This window comes from Podarcis raffonei, chromosome 1, assembly GCF_027172205.1.
Source record: "Podarcis raffonei isolate rPodRaf1 chromosome 1, rPodRaf1.pri, whole genome shotgun sequence".
NCBI classification, from domain to species: Eukaryota; Metazoa; Chordata; class Lepidosauria; order Squamata; family Lacertidae; genus Podarcis; species Podarcis raffonei.
The window spans coordinates 35,323,381-35,348,275 of NC_070602.1; the positions used below are offsets into that span (position 1 = coordinate 35,323,381).

The window sequence follows — 24,895 nt, forward strand, 5'->3', positions numbered from 1 at the left end:
CCCTATGTGAGGGCAAAATTTGGCACCCCCACCAGCCCTCACACTGCCTTCCCAAAGGTGGGCAAGGACACACCTGGCTTTGGGAAAGAGTCGTAAAGGCTCTGGCAGGGTCCTAGACCACTTATACCACCTTCCCAAAGCTGGGAAAGCACTAACTAGGCTTTGGGAAGGAGATGGGAGGACTCTAAGACCCTGTCAGAGCCCTCATGCCTCCTTCCCAAAGCCCACCACCTTGCTTACTGAGCTTTGAGAAGGCACCCCCCCCCATCTCAGTGCCCTCATCTCAGAGTATGCACACCACTCACAAAGCCCTAAATCCGCACCTGGCCTGTGGCTTCTTGGATCTAATTTGTATTTCCCAGAATTTGAATGATCTGGGCCTGGCCATCTCTGCTTCTGCCCTTTGGGCTTCCTTGGATCTTGGCAGAAGAGAAGAAGAGTTTGGATTTGATATCCCGCTTTATCACTACCTGAAGGAGTTTCAAAGCGGCTAACATTCTCCTTTCCCTTCCTCCCCCACAACAAACACTCTGTGAGGTGAGTGAGGCTGAGAGACTTCAGAGAAATGTGACTAGCCCAAGGTCACCCAGCAGCTGCATGTGGAGGAGCGGAGACGCGAACCCAGTTCACCAGATTACGAGTCCACTGCTCTTAACCACCACTCTTAACCACACTACCACACTGTGCTTTTTTTCTGGGGGGACACAGGGGTACGCATACGGCCTAAACAATTTTTGAATCTAAATTTGGCCTCATTGAGGGGCACTATTTCAATATGAGTAGGAAAATGAGAGTGCCCTTAAACATATATTTTTTTAGAAAAAAGCACTGGATCTCAGAACCTAACACCTGGAACACACATAACAAGATTGCTGTCTGGGGCCTAGGACCAGGGCATGGAAAAAAGAGACAGTGGGTAGATAAGAATCCAGCTGTTCAGCTCCCAAGTCAGAGCTAAAGAACAGGTTATGTTTTCCACCAATGTATCATTTTAAAGCGCACTGTGTGTGAGGACCCCAGATATCACATTGTGACTCCATGCCACATCATTCCAGATTACTGGCAATGTGAAGGAGGACGGTGAGATTTGTGGAAAGAGATCTGTGGTGAGGAGATAGATCAGACGCCAATCACATGACCAGGAGGGGCTTACCTGGCAGGAAACAGCCCCAGCAATAACATCCCATCAAAGGAATCATTGCCACTTGTCAGGAGGAAGAGGGAAGCCGCAGCAGTAAGGTCAGGGTGGTGCAGGAACACCAGCAGAGCCAATATGAAGCTCCTCCCAGTTTCCTCACACAGTCCTAACCTTGTCACTGCCTTGTTCCTACCTCTCCTAAAGAGCAACGGCGACAGCACTGTGGCTTTAGTGTGGCTCTGACCCCCCACCCACTGGCAAACCATTCCCACACTCAGCTAACATAATGCATTTTCTGGTCCTAAGTGAATCGAAAATCTCCCAGAACAGGTCTTCTTACGGCCAAAGGTAGCCGTTCAATCAGGTCTGTGAACAGCTTGTCTGAGGCCCGAGCTGGGAGTATTGTAAGAAAAAAGTTACAAATTCAAACAGCATAAGTCTGGCAGACTGGGGAACTGTGCCAGCTTAGCCCTCTGAGGTATGGGGCAAGTATATCAGGCTGTCCACCCCCACTCCACCCCCCACTGCATGGGCCTGCATTCAAGTAGGAGCTGCAGCAGCTGCAGTACCACAGCATATGGATTCGTGGAAGACAAAAGCCGTCGTGAGCTTTGTTGCCCAGAATCTTCACAAATGGCTTTTGCAAAGAATGCAATGACTCAGGAGAAAAAAAATGAATATTTGTGTCTGCCAGATCTTGCTCATATCTAGAAAGTAGGTGTGTGGGTTTAGGGACATACTTGGCACAAAAGATCAATTTTTATTCATCTAGGAAGGTTCATTTTGCCAGTGCTGGCTTAGAGATGCTCCCCGGCAAACTCTCTTTAACCTGCCAGTCACAACCAGATCTGAAGAAGCAGTGGGCAAAAGACAGGTGTAGACAGGAAGCAGAGGTGGGTGAGGAAAGGAGTGAGCTTCAGCCTGTCTGCTGGTCTCAATTTCAGAGCCACCCACTCTCTTCAGATCGCCTTCTTCGGTGAGAAGCCATTGTTATTTTTAGCACATTTACTAAGCCTCTGCAAGGAAAGTTGTTTAAAAATTGGTAGCTTATAGCAGCAGCAACTAAAATCATTCTGGTAAAATTAAAAAACTAGCTATGCCATGGATAAACTTATTGTACAAAGGGCTTCTGCAAAGGATAGAACAAAGAGTGTGTGAAAACAACTTGGACTTTTAAGTTTGTGCAAGTATTGCGCTCGCAGTTTCCATGGAATAGAACCAGGCTCTTGTTTATTCTCGAGTCAATGAACTATACAGTGTCAAATCCGAAGATGAGTCTCAGCTCGCCAAACTTTTGCCCGCAGACAGGATTTAAATTTTGGGAACTGAACAAGATACATCTTTGATGTTGTCTTAGGAGTTGATCCTGTCAAACCACAGCATCCTTCTAATTCTGCTCCATGCCAGGGAAAATCCAAATCTCTGACTGCAGCCTTAGGCAGCAGCAATTGGCCCTGCCCACATTCTGCCACTGCAGCAAAGCATTCAGTTAGTTGGGATCAAGCAGGGAAAGTGCATCTTTTAGAATTCCCTGATTAAGAGCTCAGAAAGTGCAGTAGATTGGGGGAAAGGGCCTGTAGCCCTTCAGATGCTTTGGGACTCAAGCTCCCATTGGAAAGGACCCTATGGGTCATCTAGTCCAACCCCTGAAATGCAGGAATATGCAGCTGTCCCATACGGGGATCAAACCTGCAACCTTGGAGTTATCAGCACTACACTCTAACCAACTATCCATGCCAGGGATGACAGGAGATGAGGTCCCCAGCAACATCTGGAGGGCCACAGGTCCCCTATCCCTGCCTTAGCTGATACTCAGGTGATTCTTACTCAAGTCTTTTGGTAGTATCTTTGGAGGCAGCCTCTTCTGCTTTCTGCACACATCACCCCAGCCAGCACCACGCAAGGGTCACAGGAACACAGCAAGCTGCCTCCTGGCCCATATAGCTCAGCAATAGTTGCATTGGTTGGCTGTGGCTCCCTAGGATTTCAAAAAGGCGACATTCTCAGTCCTACCTGGAAATCCCAGGGATTGAATCTCGGACCTTCTGCAGGTAAAGCAGATGCACTATCAACCAGCTAATTTAAACATGAAGATTGCCACAAGGAAGCCACCAAGAAGCCCTCCTTTAATTCCCATTGGGCACCCTGTGGCCCTTGTCTGCCAGAGCCAGTACAGAATCAGATCTCCATCATACCATCTAAAATCTTCCTTTACTTGGCAGCATTTCCAATGATCTATAGATCATTGTGTCTCTGCATACAGCCTACGTCCCTCCACAAACTCATAACAATATTTTTTTTATCATGAAAATTCACCAGCATCTTAGCGTGTGTGTTTCTCCTAACATGCATAATTTTCTACGTAATTTTGCCTGATACACACTTTTTTTTTGCAAAGCAATTTTCTCCTAATATAATGAATTTGTTTGTGTTATTTTCACTAACATGCCTTTATAGGCAAACTTTATCCAACTTTATGCATTTCTGTACACATCAGTGGACAATGTCACTGCAAAATTCAGTGAAGTGCACATTTTGAAGGGAGACGGTGTTTCCATACTTGTATGGAAACTTGAATTAGGTAGATTGGCCTTTCAGTGATAAGTGGCTTGAGTTTCTCCCCTGTCCTTCATCTCCACACTGCAGTCGTCATGTTCAAACTGGCCCTAAGACAACAAGGTCCATGAATAGTGGCAAACTATGCATTGTGACAGTGAACAGGCAGGCATGGACTGCGCTTGACCCTAAGCACTCCAGGAATTAAGCATATCTAGCTATGGAAGACTGTGGCACAGAACACACTCCATTCCAAATAGATTATACTGATTGAAATGAGACTTAGGGCACCTTTTTTTTTTTTTTAGGATTGCAGGAGATTTCTGCCAATAAGGCATGTACATTTGTGCAATCATGGGCCAAATATTAGCTGTAAATCTAAAAGGTTCTTCCAACAGTGGTGCTAAAGTGAACCGATAACTTTCCACTGAAAAAAAAAATTATGATGGATGCATTTGGTTTCTTTGCTAATCACAGAATGTAAGTCATCCACATGCTCTATGTGTCTTTGCCACGTAGGTTATATAGAGGTATCTGTCTTTAGCTGTGTATTCATTTGGTTTTATTCCTGGCACAGCAGCTTCGAAGCAAACATGACAGACCTACACTTTATTTTTGCTAGTTCAGTCATTTTGTATGGATGACTACAGCATTCATTTAAAATTTACTGCATCACACTAAAATTGATTGACAACCCTGGGCAGGAATTAGCTGGAATTGCCTGAACTAAGCACATTTTGCAGTAGTAGCCAAAGTAACTGTATTCTTTCAAATGAGCTTGAAACACAACTAAGGGGTTAGAGTTCAAAAAGTAAATTCTTACATTTACTTGCCATACCTCCTTTGTTTCCTCTGAAAAGGCTTGCAGAATATCAGTCTGCCTGGTGTAATTCCCATTGGCATCCTGCAGTCCCTGTAGAATTCTCTCTCGTAGAACCAGGACAGAAACTCGAAGCTGGTGCCAAAGAAGTTGTACTGTATGGATGTCAACAATCACGTTGACGGAGTAAGACAAGAGCTTCAGGGAAAATTCAGTCTCCAGAAGAGCATGGATTTGTTCAACGTGATCAGAGATATCTTCACATATATCCTGTAAGAAAGGTGGGGGAAGAATATTAGCCAAAGTTATACAGTAATTTGATTTTACATTTTAAATTGCAGATTTAATTTTCATAATCTAAAGATTATATATAGCACTCTGTCTGTCTATCTGTCAGGCGGCAGAGGAACCAACCCCCACAGCAGGTTGCCAGGAATGGAAAAGACAAAAGTTCTTACCATCTGCTTTTTATTCAATATTTACAGAGAGAGGCTTGGGAATGCAGCCTCTTGGAATAATGGCGTTGCCCCGAGTGACTCTCCACCACCTTTTCTCCCACTTCCTCATTCGCCATCTTCTCCCCTATGGGTGGCGCTGAGGGCCCTTTGCTTTTGAGCCCTTTGCACTACTAGTTTCAAGGCTCACTGGGTTCTGGGAGAGAGAAGGTCTGGAATGCTTTCTAAAGACACTGTGTCCATCAGCTGTTGGCCTCCTGGTACTTCCTCTTCCTCTCCCATTATTTCCCAACTTTCCCCCTCATCTGCCTCTGAGCTGTGACCTCCCTCAAACCCCTGTTGTAATTCTCAAATATCTTCTTCTTCTCTGGAAGGGTCAGGCTGGGGAGGTGGGTCTCCACCATTCCTCCTCTGCCCAGTCCTTGATTCTCTCTTTTACGATGCACACATCATCTGAGACCATTTCTGATGCTCCTACAAACTTTCACAAAAGCTATCATCTTTGGCATTGATACAACCTACGGGTTGTATTTGAGGGGTGGTGCCTTCTCTTCAAGCATATAATCTGGCTTACTTGACTGAACAATCTGTAGCTATTTGCCCTGTGTACCTGAACTCTGCGGCATATTAGGATCTGGATTGCAAGACTGATCTACAGCAGAGCAGGGAGGGGGGAACTTTTCCAACTTGAGGGCCACATTCCTTTCTGGGCAGCCTTCCAGAGGCCACATCCTAGTGGTTGATGGGGATGGAGGCAAAATGGGGCAAAAAGAACAACAAATGTGAATTTTGCTTTTATGCAGTAGGGCTAGTTTCTATACACACTGATACGCTCCGCTCCATCCAGGAAAACAAGAGGCATTATCGGAATTCAGGGACAAATTCCATGGGTCATAGGTGGCTGGGAATGTCACCCACACACAGCTCTGAAGTACTGTAATGTCCAGCTGAATTTTCTGAACTGTATTCAGAGGAATATCCTATAGATATATAAAATACCTCTCAGGAAAACGAAGTGTTTTATGTTAATTAACTTGGTTGGAGGGTAATTCGGACATTACTTCAGAGCTGTGTACATATGTCTGGGTGACATTCCCAGCCACACCTCCTTCCCCATGACCCCACCCCTTGCTAGTGCTGCTTGCAACCTCCTTGGCTGTTTTCCCCTGGGCTGAAATTTGTCCCTGAATTCTGATAATGCCTCTTGTTTTCCTGGATGGAGTGGAGTGTGTTTGGGTGACATTGGAAAGGCTTTGGAAAACCACATACCCCAATAACAGTAACAGTTGCTACTGGTTGTAGGCCTCACTATGTCATACACACAGCAGGAGTCAACTGGTGTTACACATTAACAGAACAATCGACGGCCTCAGCCTCAGCCTGCTTTCTCTTGAGTTCTTTCATTGCTTCAAGGGTATGCCAAATATCTCAAATATGACCTGACACCAAGTGAGCATTCTCAAGAATGAAAAGAGGGAAGCAGGAGGCAAAACTTCTATGACATTTCCTATGCAATGTTTAATGGAAGAGCATTTAGGTTCAAAAGGGTAATCTATTTCAAATACAGTACAAAGAAAGCAACAGTTATTTCCAGAAATCAACCAATACCAATGTTGTATCTCAGTCAACTAGTCAACTAGTAATCCTATTGGTTGGCGGTTTGAATCACCATGACGAGTTGAGCTCCCATTGCTCTGTCCCAGCTCCTGCTAACCTAGCAGTTTGAAAGCACGCCAGTGCAAGTAGATAAATAGGTACTGCTGTGGCGGGAAGGTAAACAGTGTTTCCATGCACTCTGGTTTCTATCACAGTGTTCCGTTGCAGCAGAAGTGGTTAAGTCATGCTGGCTACATTGCCTGAAAAGCTGTCTGTGAATAAATGCTGGCTCCCTCAGCCTGAAAGCGAGATGAGCACCACAACCCCATAGTCGCCTTTGACTGGACTTAACTATCCAGGGGTCCTTTACCGTTTTTACCTAGTAATCCTATTGCACTAAGGATTTATATATATATATATAAAGTTCTTTATTAGAATTATTATTTTTAGAGCTGATATTGATACTAAGGCATTCCTAAATGAGAAGTAAAAATTATATCACATGCTCCAACCACAGACAGAAAAAACATCCCACATTCCACTTTATATCAGCATGACTGCTATGCAAATAGGGATGTTTTTCACAAAAATAAAAAATGAAATGTTAACATCAGATGAGGTTATACACTGTTATAGTAGGCAGACCACATAGCTTCACACCCAGTGCCAGATTAAACCCTGTGGAGGCCCCTAGGCAGCTGAAATCTTGGAGGGGGGGCAGGGGGCTCGTGCATTCACTCTAGTGGAATAGCATTGAACTAAGGAAGCTGTGGGAGGCAGTGGAAGACAGGAGTGCCTGGCGTGCTCTGGTCCATGGGGTCACGAAGAGTCGGACACGACTAAACGACTAAACAACAACAAAGAAAGCTTGGTTGTAATTATCTTTCAAGATCAAATCAAAATTATTTTGATCCGTTGTCACAAGGCCCCTAAAAGGAGTGGGGCCCTTAGGCTGGTGCCTATTCTGCTTATTTGTTAACCTGGCACTGTTCATACCATTTCACAAGGGGCAATTAAAGTGTGTGCAATTAATGACTCTGAAATAAGGCAGGCCAGCATGCCATAGGAGAGTCTGGAAGGCAATTTGTGCTGTCATCCCTGTTATCATATTGCAAGATAGGCCATCAAGAACAGGGTTGTTGTTATTTTTTAAATAGAGCTCTGAAGACTTGAGCACTTTAGTAGACTTGTTTTTATCTAAAACCTAAGTCAGGCACATGCTTATAAAACCATGTGGTTTCCTGCATTGAGTTGATAGGCTGTACAGAAGCATCTTTGAGCATGGAATTTCTCAGAGTGTAGAGGCTGCATCTGTACAAGACCAACTGTCCATTTATCTCCATCCAAAGGACAGCTGATCCAATAAGTTACAGCTGCTACTATCTGTCAGCCAAAGTCAGAGCCCTCCATGTTCATTAAACAAAAATCCAGTATAAACACTGCAGCCTGCAGACTGACAATCTTAAGTGTGTTTACTTGGAAGCAAGTCTCTATGAATTCAATGGGATTGACTCTCTGTTAAGTGTACATAGGAATGCAGCTAGACATTCCTAGGGTCTGCTCAAATCTAGCTTTTTCTAACAAGTTTTAAACTGAAACACTGGTAGTGTTTTCCCTAGAGATAGATACAACACGACTGAGACATATGTGAAGTCTAGTGGGAGATGAAAGGTTCTAGTGCGCCACAGTTAACAACAGTGACAGAAGCAAATGTACTTTGGTTTATGTTCTTTGATCTTGTGGTAAACCCCCTGCAAGAAATAAGCCTTTACTCATTGCATATGACAAGCTTACATGCAAAACAAATTCATGGTTTAAGAGTGTGTTTGCCTTGTTGAAGTTTATTATAATAATATTATAGATTCCTCCAGGGATTGAAATTCCAGGCTAAACTTAAGAGATATCATAGAACGTTTAAAAAAACACTTTCATGTTCAGATGGAGTTAGAACGCTATAATACCGTTGCTTTACTGACCCAGAGAGAAAAGTTATTAACCCAGTTATCTGTCAGTGAAAATGGGGTTGGTGCTGTTGCTGTATAATAAGGAATTGATTCATTTCAGAAAATAACAAGAGTAATGCTTAGCACTTGCACAGCACCTTCTGGGTGTTCAAAGCAGTTCGTAAATATTACGTCAATAATCCCTACAACAGCCCAGTGAAGTTGGTCAGTGTTATTATTCCCATATTGCAAATGGGGAGCTGAAGCCAAGAAATAAGCCCTTTTTCCCAGGGCAAACTAATGGATGGAGATGGTGGTGGGATTCAGAATCATGTCCACTAATTTTCCATGTGTCCATCTGAACCTGTCCAAAGATCAGACCAGCCACATGGCCTTCTGACCAAACACAAAATTATTCTTTCCCACTGGTTATCTTGCCATCAGGCTCCACCCTGAGAAGGAGCCATAATTTACACCAGGGTAGTTCTCAGTGGGGAGAAGTGCTAGGCCCATCATCAAGCACAGGGAATCATTCATCCATAGCAATGTACATAGCAATGCACAAGCCATACGCATAAGGGCTCTGACTGGATGATCTGTGCCCTGGGTTTTTCTTGCTAACAGAGCATGTGGCCAGAACTAAGTACACACACAGTTTGTTTGGGTGCAGACTCTCTGCACGTGTTCAGAAAAACACACGCTTTTTGCCTCCACTTACCCATTCACTATTGATTGTTGGGTGGGAAAAGTTACGGTGGCTTAATAAGGCAACATAGTAAGTGTTGATAGAATGGAGATCTGAGCCAGGAGGGGCTTCCCTAGTTCAGTCTATGATGTTACATGTGCTCTTGTCCTTCCTTTTGTCATTATGAGTGTATGGCAAACATGTTGCGACCAGCCACTAGTTAGTAAAACATGTGATGACAAGTAGGTTTGGTGTGTATGAGCAAGCTGTTTAATGAACACGCTGCGACCACATTCTCATGATCAGAACTGCCTGCCTCTTGTGAAAATGAAACGCTTAGTGTCGTTCACATGGCTTGCATCCCAGAGGAACAACACGGAAGCAGCAGTTATGAGTTACCGGTCTCTGCATCCACAGTAGGCAGTTTCCAACCACCTTAATCCAGCCTTGGGTTAGGACTGCAAGCTAAAATAATTACAGAGAGTGCATAAACTTGCTGGTCAGGCATGATCATAACAAACTGTGAGAAGCTTTTAAGTGCTTGCTCCAGCGTTGGTTTGTAGGTGTTATTTCCAAAAGGAGAGCCACCGAGGGGTTGGGCAAGCCATCTTCCTATACAAGTAAATCCAATAGAACTAGATAGGCATTCCTTTGGATGTCAGCTGCCCCAAGAGGAAACGTGCCAAGTTGGTGGAATGAGAGATATTTCCGGGTGAGGCAACTATGGCCCTTGAAATAATGAGGTTTCAAGTAACAAACAGAAAATAAAAACCTACTCAAATAAAAATAAATAGCCACACTAGTAAAGAGCAAACTATACATATATGCTGGGAGCAACAACAAGGTTGGCAATTTTCTCATCGATATAAATTTAATTCCAATGGGTAGAGAACACTCTTCAACATATTAAGTTATATATGACCCTATAGTCTTTAGAATGCATTAAAACCATAAACTATATTTCTAAGGTCAACTCCGGTTTGTGAAAAGGCAAAGAGGTTTTGAACGTAAACCTGATTGTTCCCGCATTCCATTAATATTGCATTTTAAAATATCTAATGCACAGCAATGTCTCTTTACTGGATTTGTTCTAGACCTGCCCTAGTTCCCCCCCCCCCAGGTTATTAATTCAAGAAGAATCAATTTTATTCAATTTCTGCACTTGCATTGATTCTCCCAATGCAAATCTTGTATTCCAAAGTAAAGTTTCCACTAGTGCAAATGTAAGCTTCCCTTGAAATGTAAATAAATTCAGGAAGACAATTGTTGGTGGGAATATGGAAGAGAAAGAGTTAAATTTCCCCTTTCCACCTTCATGGTTCTGTGGCTGCTCAAGGCTTCTCAGTGGCTGCTGTTTTCAGTAACAAAAACATGCACATTAACTGCATGAATGCAATTAACACCACTTCTTGCAGCCTTAGTTGTGTTAAACGTATTTAAATGAAATCATGAAGAAAACATGGTCAGCTAGCAAAGCCACTGACTTATCCAGGTTGAGTGAAATGGTACCCAATGGCTACATATGTGGAACAAACTGCTGCTGGATAAGGCAGTGCCTGCAATATGCACTACTAAGGGTGATTAAATATAAAACTCAAGCCTACTGATATCAAAGGAATAACCATACAATTTCCCCCAAAATAAAATAAGGGTACAAGTCAATGGAACACAGCCTCTTCTGTTAAAATAATTGGCCATTATGAAAATATATATTTCTCTTTTTTACATCCCATTGCCTCCAGACTGTTAATATTTTGCAGGAGGGATTCAAGTGCATACTGGAAACATAGGCTTCTGCAATGAAAGTGGATTAAAGAGTTCTGTCACTATAGCACAACAAATCCGCTGCTTTTTTAAAGGACTTTTTGCAGTTAGGAAAGTGACAGGGAAATGCACTGAAAAGTCTGGGATGGATGAATGGTGAATGGGAATATCATCAGAATGAATGCACAGTCATATAACAGCCACCCCGCAAATGAATCAGAATGAACGCTCAGTAAAGAACAGACATAGACTATTGCCTGCACACATCAGAGTAAAGATTCACAAGACATGTACTTATTTAGTGTAAAGATCACTACTGTATACCGACTTGGACCTTTCCAAATAATACTGTTAGAATTAAAAAGGCATAGCACTCTTATCAAAAACACGAAAGCAGTACTTGAATCTGACAGCAAGCATTTAAGCAAATTATAGTGCTGCTTCCGTCCTTTCACACATACCTAATCACACAAATGATCAAAGAGCATGTTGAAGAGTTATCACAGAAGCTTGATGTAAAAGTTATTAAATCAGAAACAACAAATGGGGTGGTGGACCTAGCCTTCAACAAGGTAGTCTAAATATAGAGTAATTAAGCACCTAGACTTGGCAGAAATCACAGCATGCAAAGGAATGAGGTACACTCTTCCAGACCAAAGTAAAAGTTCATAGACATGAAACATGATCCCCACTTAAAAGGTACAGTACAAGAAAGCATTTGCAGAGGCTAAACTCTGAAATCTGGCATTCTTAGATCGTGCCAAAGCCCACGTTTTGTTAATTATTTCCCACTACATCACGTCCTACCTTAATTGTTTCCAAAGGAGGGTTTTCATTCACCCATTTAGCAGAAAATTCACAGTCCCCCCATTTTTTTTCTCTTCCTCTTGGTCAAAGCAGAGCTAGTAATTCAGGAAACATGCCAATATAAAATCCAGACAAGTCACAGCCAGATCCATTTTCAGTTCTCCGGCAACTGCTTTTGCTTTGCAATGAACAAATTTAAAACAAAGCAAATGATTAAAAAAAAAAGTTTCTGCACAAGGTTATTTCCCAGATTAAATTAAAGCCTCTTTCCTTCTCCTGAAGTTTCTGAGCTACAATAATGTTTTCTCAGACATACAGATCTCAGACTGGTAACTCACTAGACACTTGCCGTTGAAATTAGTTGGGTTATTTTAGTCACTGACATAAGTTCCAGCAGAATGTTAGCTGAGCACCAAGATGGCAAAAGGGAATCTAATATAAGTCGGTCACTTGGTTACAGTACAAAGCTGATAATAAAGTTTCAGATTTGGATATATTTATGGACCTACAAGTACTACATTTCTTTTCTCCCCACCCCCAATAACATGATTTAGGCTGCAGTGCTGTGCACACTTACTTGGAAGTAAACCCCTTTGAACTCAGTGGGTCTTGCTTCTGAATAAATGTACAGAAGAAGCTTGTGCTATTATGCTGCAGTCCTAAACACCCTGGGATATTTATTTTATTTATTTTTATTTTTATTATTAATTATTATTATTACATTTATATTCCACCTTTCCTCCAAGGTGGCATGCATGATTCTCCCTCTTCCCATTTTAACCTCACAACAACCCTGTGAAGTAGATTAGGCTGAGAGACAGTGATTGGCTCAAGTTCACTCAGGGAGCTTCATGGCTGAGTGGGGATTTGAACCCCAGTCTCCCAGGTCTTAGTCTTAGACTCTAACCACTGCACCACACTGGCTCTCTGGGTAAAGTGCTCCTGAAAACCTGGGGATTTACACGAAAAGCCAAATTGCATAGGATTGGGCTACAAGTCTTTAAAAGTTCCAGTGATGTAAAACTAAGGTCAGTAGACTTAAAGTCAGATCGTTTAGATTCTTTCAGGACGCGGTCGATCATAAGATCGGAAGAGTTTGTTCACAGCAGACTTGACTTCCCCAGTGCCGTGACTCACGAGAGGGCACTCAAATAATAAATGGACACTCGTGACTGCTGGCTTTTGCAGCAATATGAAATACTGTGCTTGAGTTTTGAACGGGGCAGGAGTGGGAGTTACATATTGCTGGAGAAATCCTCAGCTTAGAAGCTCCTAAGACTTTATTACAAGAGAACCTTGTGGGTGCCCCCAGAGTTAACTCCAGTGTGGTACAATTCTATTTGTACATACATAAATAGCATAGGGTATGTCTTTTGATCCAGATGGGGCTGCAAGGAACAGAAAGGGCTGAGTGGGCACCCTTCCAGCTGCAGCCCCACATACCCTCCCACAAGTCTGCTCCAGATGGCCGGATGAGAATGGGAACAGCATGGGAGGCTGTGGATGCCCAGGGCTGTGGGTGCCATGCAGCGTGCATAGCCCTGGCACTGGAATTTGTGGGTGCCCATCTCCTCCATGGGGGATTTTGTGGGTGCAGCTCCCTAGGGAGTTGGCACCTATGATGGGAGGAAGTGCATGGTTGGATTGCAGGTTAACTGTAAATAATGTGTTGGGATACTGCCAGGGAGACAGAGGCATCAGGCAGGCCCCCAGTCGTCTCCGGACAATCACTGGTCTTCCGTGGAACAGCATCAGTCAATTAGTGGCACGAGCCTCAGAGACGTTCCAAGACCTGTGCACACCCTTTCAGCAGAGTCTCCACAATGAAAGGATGCAGACAGGAGAGCATGTTTGCAGCTTTATTCAACATAGTTCAGAACAAAGGAAAAACATGACTGCTTGTCTCTGTGTCCAGGAAAACAGCCAGAGCAAAAGCGATATACAAAACGGAAGTTCCCAGCAGAGCTGGAAGTAAACAGGCATGTGATACACAACAATCATGCCTGATCCTTTAAGGTGGAACGGAACTATATCCTAACATAATGTAGATAAAAGTACATTGCAGGATAAATGGGGAATAGGCAATAATCACCTCTCCCTCTTTCTACTCCTGGAAGCCCAGGCTCAGAAAGCTCTCAGAAAGGATAGTTTTTGTGCCTGGATCTAACAGTTATAAAGACAGGGCGACAGTAGATATCACAAGCTCAAATTAGATGTAGTTTGTGGATCGAGGGCCCGACCCCCGCTATGTGAAATAAACACACAAGGACACGTGATATAAGGTTAATGGGCAAGAAAAGGCCACAACTTTATTGATTACAGCAGTGAAAAGGTATTGGCTTAGGCATTGGATGACTATAGGAGGTGGGTTTATTCAACAGTAGGTGGAGCCTGTTGATGCTAATCCAACTATAGGCTCACCCCTGATGTCACCGAGGGTCGTGCCATGGCCTCCCGCCAAGCAGGCATCGGACGGAATACACGACCGCCAGATTCCTTTAACGGAATAACCCACGGTAGATAGCATAGGCGATGGCCACACCTAGCCCTTGACACACATGAATCCAATGCCTAACCTACCCACCAATACCACAAAAGTTGTGACGATTGCTACGAGGTAGGCGAAAAAACCAAAAAGCCTAATGCCAAATGGAAAAATTCCTACCAGGCCCCCCAGACAACCGGGGCGACCAACCTAAGGTCCATAGCAAGGCCAAAAAACCTAGACCCTGAGCTAAATGGGAGTGGAGGGTGGGTGACTCGCTGCGGGACGACAACGACTGAGGAGGAGGCGGAGCTGGAGCCGCAGCATTAAGCTGCTAAACACGCCCCCCGGAGACACCTGGTTGGCTGCCTCCGGTGGGCGTGGGCACCAGCCAGGTGAGGAGGGGCGGGGGCTAAGGCCCCCGGCCAGGGGCGGAGCTCGGGCTCCCGCCCACAACCACTCCCCTCTCTTCCAGGGAGGAGAGTCTTTGTCATATTATATGTACAAGCTTCAGCAAGCTTTGGGTCTGTGCACTGCCCCTCCTCTTCTTCCTCCTTCACACTTTCCTGGAGGAAATCAAAAGCTTAAGACTATAAGAGCCCTGCTTGGTCAGGCCCATTGTTGCCCGGCATGAGATTCTCACTGTGGCCAACCAGATGCCTGTAAGAATCTTGCAGGCAGGACCTGAGTACAACAACATTCTCCCCACTTGCAATTCCTAGCATTCTGCCTTGAACAATGAAGGCAGACCATATGGTCAGTAACCATGCACAGCCTTAGTTTCTGATTATGGTTTGTCTGAAGATGGGAATTGTACAAACTGTTGTGAGTTAACCAACCAGGATACCAAATTAGGTCCCTTGGCTTGAGATCCTGGTTTCTTAATTAACGATGGTTTGTACAATCTTCAGAATGTGTTCAGAGATAATGGGTCACAATCAGAGATTGATGCCCCAGAAGCCACCCAAGGATGCTGGATTCTGACACTGGCCCTGGCCACTTTCACATGGTGGTAAAGCATATTGTAACAATTACAAGTGGTCCTTTACCAAACTCTCATTTGTGAAATTGCAGGAGACATATAAATGACCCCTATGGGCGCCACTATCAAATCACCTCCAGACATTCTTGGACTCCAACTTCCATTAGCCCTAGCAAGCATGGTCAATGCTCATGGATGGCCAACATTCAGGAATGTTGGGAGTTGTACTCTCAGTAACTTCTCAAGGGACACAGGTTGCCCATCCCTTCCCAGGGCTGAGCTGGTGCTAGAGATGCAGAAAACTTGAACTGATCTTGTCGTTAAAACCGCTAGAAATGCAACGTTATTCATTGATTGGGAAATTAACTGGTTTTTAGGCAAAACTGAAAGGAGAAAAAAACACCCTAGCATTAATACTTTTTAAAAAGCAGCACTAAATCAGCTACTGAAGCATCCAGATGAAGTAACTGGAGAGAGTGAACAGCGTGGCTGGCATTGCACACAGTAGACCACCTCAGCATGAATGCACACACGTGTTTTGAAATCTGAGATGTACAGCAGAACTGTTACTGTAACCGGGGCCACGTTTCATAATACACCATCTTGATTGTGAGCATTTTTCCACCCTGAACTTTCTAAGTGTTATATAGCAATAAAAATGTAAAACATATTGTTACATGTCACCCTAGTCTCCAGGCAGTGAGAGGTTCCAGTACTTTCTCAGTGCTCTTTTTTCCCCCTTGGACTGAAGGTCGGCAGAGATTGCGGTGTCTCTAGGATACATGGTTTTATTTACACACATATATAAGCTGAACATAAGATAGAGCAGCTCACAGCATTAACAGATCTCCCAGCTTGGGATTCAGAACAGAACTAGCATGCCTCTATGTCGCGGCCTTTCAGTCTGCTTCCAGCTCGGCTCTCACACGCAACTCTGGATTTTGTTCCCTTGTGTAGCAGCTAGGTAAGTGGGGAGAGGAAAGGCCCACCCATTAGCCTAGAGCAGGCATAGGCAAACACGGCCCTCCAGATGTTTTTGGCCTACAACTCCCATGATCCCTAGCTAACAGGACCAGTGGTCAGAGATAATGGGAATTGTAGTCTCAAAACATCTGGAGAGCCGAGTTTGCCTCTGCCTGGCCTAGAGGGGCCCCTGCTGTTCTGATGGAGGTTCCCTGCAGTGGCGGACTTTGGGCTTTCAAATTTCAGCAGTGCCCTGTGCTACACCAAAATTTGACGCCCCCTGCCTCTCGCCTTTCATTGCTGCCACGGCCCCTGCAGCGCCCTCTCGGCTTGGTGCCCAGTGCAGACAAACTGTCCGCGCTCCCCTAAGTCCGCCTCTATTACCTGCAAAGTTTAGAACTTTGCATGGTTATGAGGACATCAACCTCTCCGTTGCTGACATTTGTCCTTGCCTTGAGGGCACCAGGACTAACAAAGGCGGTGCAGCAGAGGAGGAAAAACTTGGTTAGCATGTCTCCGTATGAGAAGAAGGCCTGTGCACAGCATCAGTTTTAAAGCCAGATTGCATATGGTGCTAAACACATCACTGCAAGCATCACTATAATATCAGTTAATACCAATTAATATCTATGAGGTGATAGATGACTTTTGCCAAAACATTGTTGAACAAGTGAAGAGTGAATTTTCCCAGGTGCAAGGGTCCTCTCATGGTATGAAACCACTAGCCCAAACTACCTTTTAATCATTTTTTGAAAAAGGAAAATCTGTGGTGATACACTTTGCCTCATGTGTAGTTTGGGCTCTTGGCGATCCATCAGGCTGATTCACAGGCTGTCATTTAAACATATGTATGTTTCAGGAATGTAAAACGTTTGATTAATTAATAGGCTTAAAATACGTTTAATAGCTTCATTTATTATTCGCTTGATAAAAATGAGATGAGAGATGCCTTCACTTTGCTGGGCACAGCAGACTTAGAGGAAGTCATCTATTTCAGGGCTGGCCGAAGACAGTTTGCTGCAAACAATGTTCCCCTCAAGACAAGGTGCAGTATCATAATGATGTTATAATGTAGCCGCACTTAGAATCATAGAATCATAGAGTTGGAAGAGACCACAAGGGTCATCGAGTCCAACCCCCTGCCAAGCAGGAAACACCATCAGAGCACTCCTGACATATGGTTGTCAAGCCTCTGCTTAAAGACCTCCAAAGAAGGAGACTCCACCACACTCCTTGGAAGCAAATTCCACTGTCGAACAGCGCTTACTGTCAGGAAGTTCTTCCTAATGTTTAGGTGGAATCTTCTTTCCCGCAGTTTGGATCCATTGCTCCGTGTCCGCTTCTCTGGAGCAGCAGAAAACAACCTTTCTCCCTCCTCTATGTGACATCCTTTTATATGTACTATATATGGCTCTGGTCTCCTCACCTCAAAAAAGATGTTATAGAGCTGGAGAAAGTTCAGGAAGGAGCAACCAAAATGACCAAGGGAATGGAGCAACTCCCCTGGGAGAGAAAAGGTACAATATCTGGGGCTTTTTAGTTTAGAGAAAAGGCAAGTGAGAGGGAACATGGTAGAAGTGTATAAAATTATGCATTTTGTGGAGAAAGTAGAAGGAGAGTAAAGCTTTTCCTCTCCTTCTCACTATACTAAAATTGCAATAAATGTGAATGAAGGGAGATTCAGGTCAGACAAGAGGAAGTACTTCTAAACACAGCACATAGTTTAACTATGGAACTCATTTCCACAAGATGTGATGACCACCTATTTACATGGCTTTAAAGGAGCTTAGTCAAATCCACAGTGGATAAAGCTGTTAATTGCCACTAATCATGTCCAAAGGTGGTATGCGACCATTGCTAAACTTCAACCACTGGGGAACAACAGTGGAAGAGACTATTGCCTTCACATTCTGCTTGTGGGATTCTCATAAGTATCGAGTTGAACACTGAGGGAAAGAAGATGCTTCATTAGATAAGCCTTTGATGTGACCCAACAAGGCTCTTATAAAATGTTGTAACAAACGTGCTAAGAGGAAGGCACGTTTGGCAAACCCTCACCATGACTAGAAACCTATGTCCCTACTGTGGAAGGATGTATGGATCCAGAATTGGCTTCCACAGTCACTTACAGACTCATTATTAAAACTGTGTTTATGGAAGACAATCTTACACAGCTACGAGTGATAGCCAAAGAGAGGAAGATCATTTGCACAAGGCCTCAACTAGAAACCTTGGGGGGAAAGGACAAATGAAAGCCTGCAAATATAATATTCTAAACAAAGACTATTCATAATTTCTGCAGCTATGCTTACTTTTTATTTTTTGAAAGAGAGAGAAACCCAGAGCACAGAATAGATTCCATCTGCAGCTTTCAAGTTTGGAATTATGCATTTTGAGCTCCTCAGTTCTATTATCATAAGATCTGAGCTGACATTTCACATGTATGTTGTAATTGATTAAGTAAAGCCAGATCCCAGCGCTATACCATTTTCATCATTCCTTTTAACAAAGCACAAAGTAAGCTCAGCAAGGCCTGCTGCAAAGAAATTTCATTTTGAAGTCTCGTTTCTAACATTTCTGAGAGATTAAACAGCCAGACAGATATGGCAGTTTAGCTTTTACCCTTAAGGATTTAATCAAGCAATGCTTTAAAGTATGGAGTCTCCTATATAAAAAAAAGGTGAGGAGACAGGCTCAAACTGGTTCCTCCCCACCAATCCTTCTTAAAGCAATGGTCACATTCCAGACATTTCTAGGCACTGTGGTTACATCACTCCAAATGTCCTATATGAAAACAGCTGCTATGTCCCATATTCGTGACCTTTAGGCTTTCTAGATCAAATTATTCAGCTGTCCTTTTCAGACTTTTTGGGTTGCTATGAAATGGAGCCCTAAAGACCAAACTATCTGAGTTTGTGTACGATTCAAAATACCCAGGGTTTGCAGCCAATGTTAAATATTCAGGAGAAATATGACAACTGCTTGGCCACTCAGGACTTTTGAAAAACAGTTGAACATTTTGAAAGGAGTCTGTTTATTTACTTACTATACTTATATCCTGCATTTCTTCCAAGGCAGTCAAGGCAGTATACGTAGTTTTCTCCTCTCCTCCCCTTAAAGGTAAAGGGACCCCTGACCATTAGATCCAGTCGTGACCGACTCTGGGGTTGTGGTGCTCATCTCGCTTTATTGGCCGAAGGAGCCAGTGTACAGCTTCCGGGTCACGTAGCCAGCATGACTAAGCCACTTCTGGAGAACCAGAGCAGCGCATGGAAACGCCGTTTACCTTCCCACTGGAGCGGTACCTATTTATCTACTTGCACTTCGATGCGCTTTCGAACTGCTAGGTTGGGCAGGAGCAGGGACTGAGCAAGGGGAGCTCAACCTGTCACGGGGATTCGAACCGCCAACCTTCTGATTGGCAAGTCCTAGGCTCTGTGGTTTAACCCACAGCGCCACCCATGTCCCTTAGCCTCACAATAACTCTGAGGTACACTAGGCTAAGAGAATGTGACTAGTCCAATGTCACCCCTTGAGCTTCATTGGTTGAATGAGGATTTAAACCAGGATCTCCCTAGTCTGTACACTCTAAACATTACATCACCACACAAATTTATACTTGTTCACATAGAATCGTAGAGTTGGACCTGAGGGTCTTCTAGTCCAACCCTCTGCAATATAGGAATCTCAACTAAAGCATCCATGACAGATGGCCATCCAACCTCTGCTTGAAAACCTCGAGGGAAGAAGAGCCCAACACCTCCTGAGGGAGTCCGTTCCACTGTCAAAACAGCTCTTACTGTCAAAGTGCTTCCTGATGTTTAGTTTGGAAACTCCTTTCTTGTAACTTGAAGCCATTGGTTCGGACCCTACCCTCCAGAGCAGGAGAAAACAAGCGTACTCCATCTTCAATGTGACAGCCCTTGAGATATTTGAAGATGGCTATTTTATCTCCTCTCAGTCTCCTCTTTACCAGACAAAACATACCCAATTCCTTCAACCGTTCTTAGTCTATTGTTAACTGCACTGGGGAAAAAGAACACACAAAATGTGTGTCTCCAAAGAAAATGTTTACGCTGTTTGGTGGGACTTTATTTCTCATGTTTCAGACACAGAAGTACAAAATTCCCTGTCTGTAGTACAAAAGGAAATTTAATTGTCATAATATTTTTTGTTGTTATTCGTATGGTGCACTTTTTACCCAAATAACCAGATATGTCCTGCTCTGCCTCAAGATAGTTTATGTAGGAAGTGATTAGGATGTTTTAGGTGGTGGAGAGAGATAATTTTTTTTTTAATGAATTCACATTTACAGTAGAATAAGTCAGAGTGATGTAGTAGCTAACATCTAGACTAAGGTCAGGAATACCTGGGTTGAAATCTCCACTCAGCCACGAATCGTGCTGGCTACACAAGGCCTGCCATCCCTATCAGCCTAACTTACCTCAGGGGTTGTTCCTGTGAGTATAAAATAAGAGGGGAAAACAACGTATGGCATCATGAGCTCCATGGACGAATGGGGAGATAAAAAAGTACTTAATAAGATAAGAAGACTGCACAGGTATTGCAGTGGGCGAGGCATTGTGGCGTGACTTTTGCAAGATGTTCTCTAGAAACAGAAAATCCTCTGTACTCTCCTAAAGGCACTAGATGGTGCTGTGATACAGCTGCAATGGAAAACCTGGCTTCATGCATAGCTGTAGAAAACTGCTTTTTCTCCATTACCAATAAAAGAGGCTTAATTCTGTGCATCTAAGAGAGAAAACTGGAGATGCATGTTTTTGATGCAAGCTAAGAAGCAATGGAATTAGTAGCACAAGCCTCCAGGCATTGACTTCGAAGTAGCTCCTTTGATTGAAATCCATGGAGCAAAGGGTTATATAGGAACACTGAAACACACGCTTAAGGTTTAGAGAATCTTCTACAAAGATAGTCTGCTTTACTGATCAGAGGACTGAAAGTCTATTATATATCTGTAACAACTTGTTTTTCTGTTTCTTGCTATTTATTATTAATATTGGGAGGAATCGTTGCACTATGTTAATTGCTGCATCAGTGCAAAAACTTCAGCTTGCCAGGCAGAACAACCTTCCCTCACCCCCTTGTGCATTGTTCTGGGGGGTTTCCTCTGATTCCCTCCCCCTCCGAGCTGATTTCAGGAAGTAAAAGGGGAAGGATTAGGGAGAAAGCCCTTGAGGTAAAAGCCCTGTAGCACCAGCAGAAGTCCTTGCACTTCCACTGACAGGACTTGTTTGTTCACTAAAGGACAACCAAAATGATCAAGGGGATGGATGGAGCAGCTTTCCCTGTGAGGGAAACTTGCAGCATTTGGGGTACTTCTTAGTTGAGAGGGAAAAAATGAAAGAAGTGACATGACAGAATGGGCAATGGAATGGGGGAAAATGGGTATCAAAGCTGTTGGGTGACCTTGGGCTAGTCACACTTCTCTGAAGTTTCTCAGCCTCACTCACCTCACAGAGTGTTTGTTGTGGGGGAGGAAGGGAAAGGAGAATGTTAGCCGCTTTGAGACTCCTTCAGGTAGTGATAAAGCGGTATGTCAAATCCAAACTCCTCCTCCTCCTCCCATATCAAAACCACACCTCTTAAAAAGAGATGGATGAGAAGTACTAAGGGCATCCATGGTTGCAGAAACTTCATCCCTTCTACAGCCTTGTAGAAATAAAGTAGTCTTTCAATGGTAAGAAGACGACAGAAAACATAGGGGGGTTAAAAATGGTTTATGGTGTCATTTTCCCACCCCCCCACCCCCGTGGACATAGCCAGGGGGCAGGAGGTCAGCTGCCTCCCTAAATTAAGTAAGTAAATAAAAATACTTAACTAAAAGTAGCATCTGGTCTCTGCCCCAAATTCTTACACTGCTTCATTTTCAACACTCTTTGCCTGTTGCTAAAACCTCACTAAGCCAGTTTCAGGGCCCATAGTGAACAAAGGATTGCTTACTGTGATCACTTGTCCATAAACGTCTGCTATGTACTCATTACCAAAAAAATACCAAAGTCTAAAGGAAGAGCTATTTTGCATGATATAACAGCGGCGCTCAGAGCAACTGCTGAAAGTACGGTACTGAGAAAATTGGGGGGGGGATAATTGGAGGGGTAATGTAATGCATTATCTAATGTAATGCATTATTTAATAAGCTGAGCTATATTTTATTTCAAAATATTTCTATAACATCAAGTATCTTAAAAAATATCAAGGAGGTGAACAACACAGCACCATCAATATACTTACATCAATAAAACAAGATAGAAATAACAAACCAATCAATTATTAAATTAATAACTTGACTGGACTCTTAGGCCATCTTGTGGTGCTATGGAGTGCTGCAATCGCCTTGAGGGAAAATGAAGTCCTCTCAGTGGTGACTGTCAGGCTATATCTATAAAATAGCGTGGCTAATGCAAGTTTTCCTAGAAAAAGAGGTGACAGAACTCACCATGAACATCTCCCTTGTTCTCTTATAATGACAATGGTTCCCACCTGAGAGGTTTCAGAACTGAGTTCCAGTGAGTTCCAGGCAGAAAAAAAGACCTGACCCTGCCTATATGCTTTCTGAGATTTCCAGATATTTCCACCATAGTACTGCAAAAGCAATTGTGTTCCAATTTAAGGCTTCTCAAGAAATCAATAGTTTTAAGGTAGAAAGAGACATGAAGGCAAAAGCAGCTAGTTCATTCTAAATGAAAAATCTCATTAAGCTGTTTGCCTTAAAGTGTTCAAAGTGTTGGTGTTGAACTTTAAAGCCCTAAACGGCCTCAGCCCAGTATACCTGAAGGAGTGTCTCCACCCCTGTCGTTCAGCCTGGACACTGAGGTCCAGCGCTGAGGGCCTTCTGGCGGTTCCCTCATTGCGAGAAATGAGGTTACAGGGAACCAGGCAGAGGGCCTTCTCGGTAGTGCTGCTCTCCCTGTGGAACACCCTCCCATCAGATGTCAAGGAAATAAACACCTGACTTTTAGAAGACACCTGAAGGCTGTCTTCAGGGAAGTTTTTAATGGTTGATGTTTCATTGTGTTTTAAAAATTTTGTTGGGAGCCAGCCAGCCAGAGTGGCTGGGGAAACTCAGTCGGATGGATGGCATATAAATAACATCATCATCATTTGCACCATTGTGCAAACACAAAAGGGCTTGTTCACGTGTGACACTGTGAGTGGGGGACACACACACCAGCCCCACAGGTTCATCTGATGGGAGCACGTGTGGGCCTGGCCCCACACACCCTTCTCTTTCAGGTTTTGTCTTTGCCTCTGTTATGTACTGAGTTGAGTAGGATCCAAAATGCAGCATCGTGTAAATAATGTATATAAAGCAGATACGTTGAGGGGACTTTCATTCCTCCTCACCACTATGAGCTGAATAAAGAGCATGAAATCCACTCTCGACTCTGAGTATATTTCAGCCTCCATCATCAGTGAAGAGGAATTTAAGTCCTGATCCCTGGCAGACAAGATTTATAGGGTTAAATCCACTGCTTTGGGTTTTGAACAACAGGAACACTGAAGGTGTTCTGCAGTTTGGATAGGCATGTCATTATTTTGCTGCATTCTGGCATGCACCCGACCAGCGAGCTAGAAGAGGTATAACATGATACGTCCTCTCAGCCTGCGCTTTCTGTTGTGCTTGGCTGTTTTTTTCTGTTCCCATCCACTCCCACTGCAGCAAATTTTCTTCCCAGCATTCATCCTCCCCACTGTTCTTCCTTCAATAGGTGGCACAGGCCCAACAGGAGGAGGGAGGACCTGCTCTGTGAAGCGGCCCAGTCAGCAGAGATGGAGAGAAAGTCATCGGCATCAAAGACACCGTACGCTGGTAAAGGTCAAACTCAGATGAGAAGAGGAGGCAGGCGAGAATTGGCTTGAGGAAGTATCAAGAGTCGAGAAATGTGCACATCAAAGGCAAGCTTTAAATAGCTGCTTGTGGCAAAGAGTTCTACACTAGCTCACTAGGGCACCGCGGCATTTTTAGCATGGCATCACAAAATGAAGGTGGTACCTTTTGGCTGCCGAAAAATGGAAAGAGAAAATAGGGAAGCGCAATTAAAAACTCTGCACACTCAAGGGTTATTTAAACACTAGGAAAGTGAGAAATAAGGAAAAAGCAGGAGAGCGTGCAATATCAAAAGCCAAAGACCTTTTATTTCAAGGGTATAAATTATTGGTTCACTGTGACAACTGCATGCAGGAGACAGCGGTACAGCTAGAATTGGGCCTTGAGGATGAAGACAAATACTTCAGATCTTAGAGGGGTCCCATATGACGAGGCAGAGAGCAGCAGTAGATGATGGGGCAGCAGTAAAAGACCACAGCATCTTTCTCCTCATGGGGTCAGCTGTGCAACATTACACTTGGCTACAAATGATCATTTTATTATTTATTATTACTTTAAAAAATATTTATCATTACTTTTAACATGCATAGTCAAAGATTATGGGAGTTACAGCCCAACAACATCTTGAGGTAACCAGGTTGGAGGTGCCTGCTATAAAAGAATGATGACACTTTGGTTAATCACCCAGGAACATTTTGCTCTTGAGAGTCCATCAGTGAACATGGTGCTTCACAGAGGGAAGGATGGACTGCAGTCCTCCAGTCGTTGTTCCAACTCCCACTAGCCTCACTCAGCAAGGCCAACGGTTGGTGAGTTGTGGTCCAGCAACTTATTTTCAAAGGTTCTCCATGC

General features: G+C 43.7%; 1 protein-coding gene across 3 annotated transcripts in view; it reads right to left on the bottom strand.

The window, feature by feature from the left end:
* AKAP6 (A-kinase anchoring protein 6) overlaps window positions 1–24,895 on the bottom strand; it is a 241,344-nt gene that overhangs the window by 166,767 nt on the left and 49,682 nt on the right. For 2 of the 3 annotated variants that reach the window (XM_053380690.1, XM_053380707.1), the window contains exon 3: window positions 4,518–4,784. In XM_053380690.1, the coding sequence (XP_053236665.1) occupies window positions 4,518–4,784 (267 nt within the window). The remainder of the gene's footprint in view (window positions 1–4,517; window positions 4,785–24,895) is intronic. The other variant, XM_053380698.1, reaches the window with a different exon arrangement.